We start from the raw sequence: 11,922 nt of genomic DNA on the forward strand, positions 1-11,922 counted from the left end.
CCTGGGATGCATTGTGTCTAAGGATGCAGCAGCTTTCTTCCAGCACAATCAGTTTTGGAGAAGAATTTTCTTTGGTTCTTGACTTCTTTTCTAGTGCTTCTTTTTCACACTTTTCTGAAAAGTCAGGCAGAAGCAATTTCAGGTCCTCTGCCCAGGAGGAATTCTCAGAAAAGTGCCTCTGGTTTTAAGCTCTGTCCTTTGTGCACAAATATCACCGAAATGGCCAGAAATACCGTCCTTATTTTCTCCTTGGGAGCCACTATCCCAGCAGACACTCTGGAAAGGCTGAGGCTGCAAGCTGGGAAGGAACATCAAAAGGAACCAAATATTCACACAAAATCTGTTTTCTTTCTGAACATGCTCATACCTACTTGCTTGTTCTGAGACATTGTCCCCTTTTAATTACTTTTCCATGAGGGAAAAGCCCTGCCTTGGATGCAGTACTGGGTGTTTGTTTACAGGGTGGGATTACTCCTGAGGAAGGGATTTTTCCAGCCTCACGCTTGAGGAGAGCTGAGCAGTGGTACTGGGGAAGCTAAACTGTCAATCTTTTCCACCAGAACAGATCACTAAGCAACTGGAAACTCAGAAGAGGGGTGGGAGGGAATGAAAAAGAGCAGTTCTTAGTCCTAATGCCTGCATATGTTTGTTCTTGGAGTCTCTGAGATCTGTTCAGATTTTTCCTGCCTGAGGCTCAGTCTGCTCAGGATTTTGGGGCAGATTTTCATTAGCTCTTCTGAGCTATCAGCTGTTGGAATGCCTGCCCCAGTCCAGGCTGTCTGTTATCCTAGAAATACCCGGCTGCTTCATCTTGGTACTGTTCAGACACCTTTTCTGCTTCTTAAAATACCTATCCCAGACATTCCAAAGCATCAGAGAACAGAGTCTCCCACTGACTGGAAAAGCAATTTTGAAGTGAGCGGCCCTTTTTTGGGCTCGACTGTCCCCTTTTCAGGGACAGTGAGCCCCACTATCTCATTTTGTAGTGTTTTCTCTGTCTACCTGACCTCCTGTGATGCTGGTGAGTGCAGCGGGATTAATTTCAAAAGAAGTTGTTCTTAAGTTGCTGATTTTAATTTAAAAAGGTGACATAGATAAATACTTTTCAAATGTACCTCTGTATTTTTGTGGTCCTCTTCAGTTTATACCTATTTCCAGGTAAAAATGCAGAACTAAGGGCTGGGTGTTCCTAACAACAGTAGAGCTGGAATGTTAATGTTCCAGTTATCCCAAATTCAACTGTGAATATCCAATATCTTTACCATTTAAGGGGGACGTTGGCAGTTTAGACATACAGAAATTCTAAAAAATAGCATTATGGAGACATCCTGATAATCTTGCTCTTCCCCATCATAATTCTAGGCAAAGCCATGCAGGTAGTTTTCAACAGATGTAATTATTGATATATTTGGATCCCCAGTTAGATCAATCTAGCAGTGTGCTCATTCAAGGGGAAAAAATATCCAGTTTTATGGCTGACTGCATCAGCACAGAAGTGCAGCACTTTATGATCCTACAGGAGTTCCACAGGCAGCCAGGCCATAATGACCAATTAAACTGGGTTTACAGCTGTTCACTGGGAACTCGGTGAGGATTATCTTTTTCCTGTCAGGAATGTGTTCCTGCATTCCTGCACCCACTCCCCTCCCTCACCTGTAGCTTTTTTGTCATGCCTGCCTCTTCTGCTTTTCCTCTGGGTGGGTCCATATTGGATTTTTTTGGCCTCAGAGATGGTATTATTGGGAAGGCAACAGGATGGAAGCTATGAAAACTTGTAAGGCTCAAACAGTGCGTAGGGAGTGAAGAAACAGAGACTTTTGTGCTTGGAAGGGAAGGAGTGACTGGTTTAGTCTGGGAGCAGAGGCAAATTTAAATCAGTATTCAAGGAGAACTGACAGGCTGGAGATGAGCAAGAGGGATAAAACTGAGACTTCTTACTTTCACAAAAAGCTTCTTAGTTTTCATGAAAAAGAAGGAAAGAACAGAGAGTCTCTGAAAGACTCCATGAGATGGACAAGTTAGAGAACAGAAGGGAGATGGATTGTGTCTCATCTTCTGTATTTTCTTTGAAGATAACGGTATTTTTGTCAAGAGGGAGAAAAGGTTATATTGAAATGGTGAGGAGAATAGAAAGAACATTAGTTCTAACTTCAATGGAATACAAAAATCAGGTATTGGTGAGTTCCACAGAGAAGGCGAACATAAAGTTGTGAGTGGCAGAATTGTGTCTGAGATAAAGGCCTGCTGTTTAAAGGACTAGTTAAGTGTTGGAATAGGCTATCAAGGCAGATTAGTTGAAAACTGTTAAAAACAGATTTCTTCACAATAGTGTAAGTTATTTTACATTCTTCAGTGAAAAGAGATGGACTGGATGATTTTTTTTATCATTGTGCTTTTCTAGCACTGCATTTCTGTAACTCTCTGTAACTCTTTTTAACTTTGGTGGCTTTGATCTGGGTGGTTGTTCGCTGTGGAACATGTGAAAATGGTGAATCTTAGGGATGATGAAGCAAAATGTGCCTCTGGAATTTATATCCTGATCAAATATAATTGTACTTAATCTAGGCTTCTTCCCTCAAGCTTTTCTAAATAATCAAACCTTGTCGGACAAAGTGGTTCATAGCAGTGTCTAGCAGGGTTTTCAGTCCTTTAAAAAAATCTTATATATTCCACAGTATGTTTTAGTAGTTTCAATTTTAGATTAAAAAGCAGTCAAAAGCACATACTGATACAGGGTTTAATTGTTTCCATCTGTCTATTGATTAAGTATTCAAATGTCATAGCCCCAGAGCAGTGATATCTAATACTTGAAAGCTTGATTGGAATCTTCATATCTTTATTTTTGTAGGACCTTGATGTTGGAGCAAAGAAAGTGAAGTTGTATGTTGATGAGAACCTTGTATTTGATGGTGAATTAGAGAGAGGCTCTGGAGATCTCCTTGCTGACCAGAACACTACAATTGACCTTACAGATCACAAGCAAGATACCTCAGCATCTCCCTCAGCTGAGAGGAAAGAAGGAAATGCACCTGCAGGCCCAGACAAGAAAACAGACCTAAATTTTAAATGCTTAGAATCAAACAGTGCTTCACTGAACTGGAAAGCTCTGCCAGAAGAAAATCTTCTTGAGCCTAAGATGAACTCAATCAGCTTTACAAAGAAAAATTTGTCTCAGTTAGAGGATGATCTAAAAGTGTTCCCATCTCAAGTATGTATTAAAGATGCCAAAGAGGAGGCAGCAGCAGCAGCAGTTCCCGAGCACGTTCAGTCTGATGATGAGCTTTGTTTGAGCGAGCAAATGGAAAAGTTAACAGGAAGAAAACTGACTGATTCTGCAGGTGCAGTTCCTTCTTGGTTACAGTCATCTTCCCAGGTAACACAGAATAATCAAGGTACTCCCAGCAGGCGGAAGCCCCCGTGGCTTGTTACAGAACAGAATTTCAACTCAAGATTTCAAACACAGCCCGATGAAATCATGAAAAACTTCTCAGATACGATAAGTGAGGGTGTCAAATGTCAGAGGCATGAACTGGGAGGACCCAATACTAGAAATGCAGCTGGAGATGGGAGATCACAAATGCTTACCAGAAAGGATGCTGATGTGGACTTGGACATTTTTGACCACCTTTCTAACAAAAACTGCTGCAGTTTACAGTACCCTATGAGTGGAAGGAGAAGTGTCATGTGTGGTAAAAAGCTGGGATTAAACACTGTGAATCTTGGAGAAGATGATTCTGCTCTCAAAGGTAAGAGGTCAAATAGCAACCTTAGTACAAGGGCTGACATGTTCTCCATTTTGCAGAAGCACAAACTCATTTTAGGTGGGAAGAGTCCTCTTGAGACTCCTGGAAGTTTAGACAGGGGATATGAGTTTGGCTATTTATGATATTTTCCTCATGAGAGTACTCAGTTTCTCTCCTGGTCTTACACCTGAAAGGAAATACTCTTCAGAAAAATTTACATTCTGATTTAGGGGCTTTTAATTTATTTGGAGCAGCTGGAAGACTAAATTTCAGTAAATTATATTCCTAAAATTGACAGTCTTGCAGACAGCAAATGTTTGCTAATATCAATTAAAATCTGCAGAAAGATAAAGAAGATTACATCCCAAATTGGAAGAGTTTATTTGTGTAATAGCTTTGTGTTTTTCTCAGTGTGAATAGATGCTCTGTTTATTTATTCAGAGTGAATGGAAAACTACCCTTATTTTCCTTCTCCGCTCATAACTTTACAAACCTCTCCTCAGACATCTTGCTTATTTATGAAGAGTTTTCTAATAAATTTAGCTGTGTTCTGCTCTGTGCTGTTGATTATCCTTGTCCTCCTTCCCAAACCTCCTGTTGGAGGATCCAGCTTTGTGCAGTTGTGTTCTGCCTCTGGCAGGATCCAGCTGTGTAGGAGACTTGTGCAACTTCCCAAGTTCCTCTCTACCCCAACATCTGGCAATCCATGGCTATGAAATTTTCAGGGCATGAGATAATGTTTTTGTCTTTCACAAGTGTAAATAACAGAAGAGTAGATTTTCTTACCCACAAGTTCTACTTTGTCTCTCTTTCACCCAACTTGCCATTGCTCGGGATGTATTTTTGTCTTCCTTTTTCAGTTTCAAGCCATGTCACTCTGACTCCTGGTTTTTGGACCCTTCATTCTGTGATGACCCTTGGCATTCTGTAATTCTTGAGCATTCAGTATCTTGTCTCAAATGAAGAGTTTAATACAACAAGGACAACGAGACCCAGAGAATTTTGGAATAAGATGTTACAAAACTGCAAATTGTAATTTTGGGGGTGATTGAACATCAGAACAATTTACATGAAAATGTGTCTTGCTCTGTATTGAATTTGGGTGTTTATATGAAAGTAAGGGTGACAAGGGACAGAAAATGTACTTAAATGAAGGAGTGCCAGTTCAAATTCTACAGCAGGTACTGCAGGGATTTTTTCAGACAAAGGTGAGGAAAATGGTTCTTTCTAAATGTAGAATATCTGAATTTTTCCTTGTCTGACCCTCTGTGGAGAAACAGCAATTTCATCAGTGTATCTGAAGTTACACCTCAAAGAAGAGAAGACTAGGGAAGTTTGGAATAGGTTTCACCTGCCCTTCACCCACCCCACTCCCTGCAGCCCATTTACTGTTTCACACATTTTACAGTATCTGTTACATTAAATCCTTCACCTTGGAAAACTGTAAATAAATCCCTCCATGGGACGTTCTGTTCAGTTGTGAAAATGGAGAAAAATTAGGAATTTCAATGTAAACGAGAGATGAGGGTTATAATTTTTCAGTGTAATGCCGTCTGATTTGGCTCAGAGCAGGTTGTCCTGTGGTGCTTAAAGCTCCCGATGCATTTTTGTCCCTGGGAAATTGCAGCCACCCTGCAGCTTCTGTTCTCTCTGCTGTGTGTGCAGGCTAAAGCCACCTTCAAAGTGGAGCTGAGAGAGCTTTAACCACAGGGAAACCTTTTAAGTGTTTCCCTGAGAGTGCTGCATTTAATTTGCTTGGGGATGGGAGAAGGGCAGTTCTCAGTGGAGAGTGGGACAAAAGGGAAGGCTCAGAGGCTCCTGTGGATGTCACAGCGTGGTTTTGGTCACTAAATGGCTGTCAAGAACAACAGGAATTAGGAACAGCACGTACAGGCTCGGCTCGAGTTAATGTTGCTATAAAAACATCAATTTCTCTTTGATAACCAGTTTAATGTGTAAAGGAAATGGTGAGAGTATGCTGGTAAAAATCTGCAAATATCATATAATTTGGTTTATTATGAGTTAAGGAGATTGAAGAACTGCACAGAATGATGAACTTGAGGACTGGAGCAATGGAATGCAATTCAGTAGAATGCTTGCAGGCTCATCTGGGGACTAATAACCAAAAATTAAGTTGTAAGCTGAGTAATCATCAATTGCAAATGACCGAGGAAGAGAAGAATCACGGTTGAGTAGCTGATAGCAGATTGACTGAAATGCTGGTGTGAGCAGTGATTGGAGCAGTGCACTCCCAGGATGGATCAGCAGAGGCATTTTGGGTACTTGGGGAAACCTCAATATCTCAACACAGGCACTTGTGAGACCTCGGTTGGAAAACTGCAGCTCCATTTTCAGGAAAGCTGATTACCAAGTGGAACAGATACAGAGGAGAGCTTTTGGAATGATTTGGGAAATGAAGCATGTGATTGCAGCATGGAAATATGATTGCTGTTTATAACTGCAGGGAGTAAAAAAAGAGATTAACACAACAGAGGGGGAAAAAAGTTTTATTTTTTTTTTCTGTGTAGTCTTGCCCCATAATGTAGTTTACTAAAGTTTTGAGAGGAATTGTGTGGTGTGTGTTTCCATCAGAAGCTGAATTGGTGGTTCAAGACACTTCTGAACCCACAGAGGAGTTGGATGTTTGAGGTGCCATTAATAAATAATGCATTTTAGATTCTTAAAAGAAAAAAGCCACACCCTGTAAGCCTTCAGCCATTAGTGTCTGCTTTTGGGCCACCTCTGCTTTCCTTTCAGAGCTTCACTTCTCCTATTACCACTCCTTAAAGTAACTCACAAGCCTCCTAACTTCTGGTTGCACGGTCCTAGAAGGGCTTCAGGACTGGAACCTCTGGACTGTTGGAAGTATTTCATGCTTGAAAAGAAAAGGGAAAACCCCTCCCAAACAAGGAGAGTCAGTAGATGTTAAATACTCTTCTGTACTCTGCTCATCCCGAAATTTTCAAGCTTTGACATTTTCAAGGGGTAAATATATGTACAGTACCTTGTCCAGGTGACTTGTGAGGCTCTGGGATGTGTTGTTGGGGATCACCCACCTCTCGAGTATCTGTGCTGCTAGGGGTGTGAGCAAGAAAGGGATTTACAAATGTCTGATGTTCTCTGAAGTAGGAACCTTTCCTTCATTTCTGCATTTTCCTTGTGGGGTAAGGAGAAGGGACCAGGTTGGTCTCCAGCCTTTCATTCTGGAAGACAACCCTTTTCCAGGTAGTTTCCCATCTGCTTTAAAAATCTTGATTTTATCTCACATGTCCCTACTGTAAATGATTATTTGCCATGGATAGGTTAGGAATATTGCCTCTTTCCAGTTTTTCCAAAAACACAGTTAAAAGTTGAGCAGTCTTTTGGGAAAACTTTATTTTGCATTTCACAGCAATTGGCATTTATTCTTGATAACCATTTGTTTTAGTATCCACCCAAGGACACTGTACAGAAGTAAAATCTGGCCCACGGGCCTGAAATTGTTTAGAACTCCACTTCCTTTTCTTCATTTATTTGAAGAAAATACATGAGTGACTGCTTTATTGAAAATCTTGGTTATTATCTGTTCTTAATTGTTTTGAGATGGAAATGAAGCAGTTCCAGTGCAGCCACAGGGAGAACATGCTTTGCCCACTGTGCCCCTCTGATTTGTTGTCCTCGCTGCATTCCCATTGGATATCTTCTCATTATCCTCCTACATCTCACGCTTGCTGAAAAGTGGGAAAAATGTTTGGACATTTCCTGCCTAGAATGCAATGCTCACCTCATGCTCCCTGTTTGCTGAACCTACTCCTTTTCCCACCACTTTTCTTTATATACCTGTGACTCATTTTGAGGGGAAGAACCAGCTTTTTTCTGTAATGCTTTACATTAACCAGTTCAGCAATTCCCAGCTGTATGAAAGATCTGCAGAAATGCAGAGGGATGATTTAAACTCTTGTGACAGCTACACAATAAGTATCACTGGGCAAAAATCCCAATTTCTTTAAGAGCTGAGGCAAGAATTCACAGCCTCAAACTTAGTTGCAGTTTGTACCATGGCAGGAGCTCTGCCCCATAGGTCAAAGGGATTTTGTTCATCGTGTCTGAGTGGGGAAGGGAAACTGGGACCTGTGGCCTTCACGATAGAGGTAAAATAAAAGTGCTGCTCTCAGAGAATTTCCCAGTGAGGGACATGGCATCATTCTGCAAAGTCATTGTTGGAGTGCTTTGCTCCTGTTTGTACATTAAATGCCTTTGTAATGTAATGTTGTTTTCAGATGAAGACTTTCCCATCAAGGACATAGCAACCTCTAGAATGAAGTGGTGCAGTGAGCAAGAACACACTCTGCAGGAGTCCTGGAACTCCTTGGTGAAATTTAATTATTCCCACCGTGGTCGGATCTCGAACATGGATTTTCAAGGGGATATCTTTGATGAGTTTCTCCATCAACAGAAAATCAACCGGCCTGGAGAATATCAGAGAAAGGAGGGACTACAAGCACTACCAAAGAGGCAAGAGGAAGAAAATCCTGTGGAGATACAGGATGGAAGTGATTTTAAAATCCCTGTTTTACCTTATGGGCAGCACTTGGTGATAGATATCCGAACGACGTGGGGAGACAGACATTATGTTGGTCTTAATGGAATTGAAATCTTCAGTTCTAAAGGAGAGCCCGTTCAGATTGCAAAAATAACTGCAGAACCCCCTGATATAAATATTTTACCAGCTTATGGAAATGATCCCAGGATAGTAACCAACCTAATAGATGGGGTGAATCGGACCCAGGATGATATGCACCTCTGGCTGGCGCCATTCACCCCTGGAAAACCTCACTTTGTCTTTATTGACTTTGTGGATTCCTGTCAGGTAGCGATGATTAGGATCTGGAATTACAATAAATCCCGAATCCACTCCTTCCGAGGTGTGAAAGACATTATCATGGTGTTGGATGAGCAGTGCATCTTTAAAGGAGAGATTGCCAAAGCCTCAGGAACTTTGTCTGGAGGTAGGCTATCATTTCTTATTTTCCTTGTGCAAACAGCAGTACAATACAAACAAAATACGTTGAGCTTGTTTGTTATCACTTTCCACTTCTAAGCAAGCTGGCACTTTGTGTGGTGTTTAATTTAAAACCATAATGCAAAGCCCATTAATGCATTCTTCACTGATACTGGGGATTTTAGCAGCATACAGAGCTAATCTCCGTTTTTAACTATGTCTTAGCAACAAGTCTGTGTTTCAATCACATCAGGCAGGCACTAGAAATTTCAAAGTTGCTGCTTTTTGCTCGTTTTCACATACATAGTCTTCTGGAAAAGGTGATTGGGAAGCTTTTTCTCCCATTTTCTTTTATATGTATTTGAAAACTATCTGAATTCTCTATGTTTTTCCTTTGTGCAGTATCAGAGTGAAACACTAATTATAGCCGAAGTCAGTATCAATTTCCCATATATTATCTTTAAACACTGCTGCAAATTAAATGCAAAGAAGGACCCAAATTATTTTTTCTCATTATTTATATTCTTTTTTTGCATTATTTCTCCATTTAATTCTGTGTGTTGCCTTCAGCTCCTGAGCACTTTGGGGATACCATATTGTTTACTACTGATGATGATATTCTTGAAGCCATTTACTGCTATGATGAGACATATGATGGAGAAATGGGAGATTCCAGCTCCCTGAGATATGAGGAAGAGCTGAAGAGGCCAACAACTGCAGACAGGGAAGGAGATGAGAGACCTTTTACACAAGCAGGGTTGAGAACAGAGGACCAACAGGTAGGGGCCTCTGTGCTCAAAACTCTATAAATGTCTGTTTGAAACGTGGAAGTAATGGACACATTTCCAGGCTGGAATAAAACTGCAGGAGAACTAACACAATTATGACTGTTTAATGATTTTTTTTTCACCAGATCAATAATTTATGTTATTTTTGTTTAAAGCCCTAGAGTCCTCCAAATGTTGGTTTCCCTGATTAATTAATAAGCTTACTTCCTTACTTACTTGGACAGAGACTAGGGGGAGTTCTTTATGATTTGGGTACTCCTGAAGGTTTCTGCACCATCAGTGATTTTTCCCATACAGTTACTCCTATCATGAGTAGCTGTGCTCCCTGGCACTCCAAACCAAAAGGTTTTGTCATATTTTTCATATTGCTGATTTCTTCCTCCACAAATTAAGGATGTTAAATGAGAAGGGTCTCTTCCTCTCAACCCTTCCCTTATTTCTTCTCTTTTTCTTTTTTTGACTAGCATCTTCATGGGTTTGGGTGCATTTTGCGGCATAAAAATGCCTCTTTTCTAGTCCATGCAGAAGATATTTCACTCCTTGGAGGAAGGCTGTATTTCCAAGCACTTGAGCTCTTCCCTTATGCCATTCCAGCCCAACAGTCCAGTGTCTGAGCAAAGATCCCACAGGATTTTCTCAAGATGATGTGTGGCAGTCTTTGACCTGTTTTCCTTAAGATTTCCTACTTTCTCAGGATCTTCCTGGGCACCCTCCATTGCATCAGGGATGTTGTCTTTTTCTAGGGTTCACACTAACTTGTGAGTGTCAGGAGATCCAAAGATCCAAATCAATCCGAATTCCAGCTGTTGCAGCCAAAATCTTCCCAGAGATATATGGTTCCTAATGAGCCTTGTGTGGTTGCCAAACCTTCCCCATCTGTCTTGTCCTCTTTTTCTGGTCGCTCACAAGACAAAAGGAGATGCAGGGGTGTTGGAATTTGATCTCACGAGTCAGTGCCTTTAACCCTTGGACTTCTGCAGTAATTTTGATCCTGTCTTTGCTCGCAGTATCTGAAACTGCTCAGAACCTTGTGCAGTGCAGGATTTCATGAAGAAAAACTGCAGCTGGCCTTTCTTTTCCTGATCACAGCTTTATTGTGAGCATTCACCAGGACCTTTTCCATGGCAGAAGCTTGGCCCTGGACTGTCTGGTCCTTGCTCAAACACAGGCTCTGCCTTTCATTTGTTCAGCTCTGATGCCCTGCACACCCCTGGTCTGAAACTGCTGTATCAGCAGTGGAATAACAGAAGCTGTTGTGAGTGAGCCATTGATCTCCCTGTCGCTGGGTATTTGCTGGTACCATCAGGATTTCTGTAGGGGGTGTTTATGCTACCAGAATGATCCAGATCCACTGCACAATTTGTCTTCCCCAGCCTAACGTTGTCAGACCAGTATTGACCAGTTTGAGCAGCCCTTGCTGTTGTTCATTCCCCTTTATTCCCTGTTGCACGTTCAGTAGATGAAATGGTGTGTTTTACTGAAAACTTTCCAAAAGCTCTTACAGAAGTCTCTTACTTTTCTGTCAGTGTTATCCATGGCCATCTGTCTGTCCATGGATTCAGGAATCCTTAATGTGTTGATTTTGTAGCAGATCAGACTTGTGGCTACTGCCCTTGATTCAGCTCCAAGGCCAGAAGTGGCTGCTTAGGAGGAAGAAAGAACAGCACAAACACAGAGCGATGTTTCTCTGAAACACTCATTCAGCCCTTAGAAATGTGTCTCACAAGGACTTTCTAACTTAACCTCTGTGTTTAATATCCTGCCACAGATTTTTATTGCATTAATTCATCCAGCAGCTTTCTGAACCCGCGTGCACTTTTAAAACGTACAGTGCTCCGTGGCAAGTTTCCCAGCTGAACCTGCGTGGCACGAAGAACCTCCTTCTGTTTGTTGCTAGCTTCATTTAATGTTCTCTAGGTTTTGTGTTGGAAGAAACTAAACCCACTCCCTTCTTCAAGCCACTCAAGAGATTTATATCCCTGTGTCAGTCTTCTAAATCTTTTCCAGAATGGTTGCTCCTACTTTAGTTATTCCTCACAGGGAAGGTGTTGAACAGTGTGGTCAGGTGTAAGACCATGGTAATACTTTCTACTTTTTATTGCTTTTCCAATAACTCCTGTATTATGGTGGTGTTTTGTTTTAGCTATAAGAATCTAAGAACACAGGTAGGACAATGCTCACTAGCAGAAGAAGTTAAAATAGTAGAAAATGAGACCATATCTGGAGGAAATATATTGGGCACCAGTGGAATGGAATCGTCAGGAAGAGATCTGAGTAGATAAGAAAGGGAGAAAAGAGGTGATAATGTGCCCTGGCACAAATGGTTTCTGGTCTGCTAGGGAGAGCATTATTTTGCAATCAGTAAACCCAGTGCATTTTATTGTGTTCATGGGTTTTGATTTTCAGTGAA

The 11,922-nt window shown here is 41.2% G+C and overlaps 1 protein-coding gene across 8 annotated transcripts in view; it reads left to right on the forward strand.

The window, feature by feature from the left end:
• Window positions 1–11,922, forward strand: part of KATNIP (katanin interacting protein) — a 56,737-nt gene that overhangs the window by 24,004 nt on the left and 20,811 nt on the right. For all 8 annotated transcript variants that reach the window (XM_058422639.1, XM_040079511.2, XM_040079512.2 and 5 more), the window contains 3 exons: window positions 2,849–3,746; window positions 8,003–8,731; window positions 9,295–9,503. In XM_058422639.1, coding sequence (XP_058278622.1) covers window positions 2,849–3,746; window positions 8,003–8,731; window positions 9,295–9,503 — 1,836 coding nt within the window. The remainder of the gene's footprint in view (window positions 1–2,848; window positions 3,747–8,002; window positions 8,732–9,294; window positions 9,504–11,922) is intronic.

This window comes from Hirundo rustica, chromosome 15, assembly GCF_015227805.2.
Source record: "Hirundo rustica isolate bHirRus1 chromosome 15, bHirRus1.pri.v3, whole genome shotgun sequence".
Taxonomy (NCBI): Eukaryota; Metazoa; Chordata; class Aves; order Passeriformes; family Hirundinidae; genus Hirundo; species Hirundo rustica.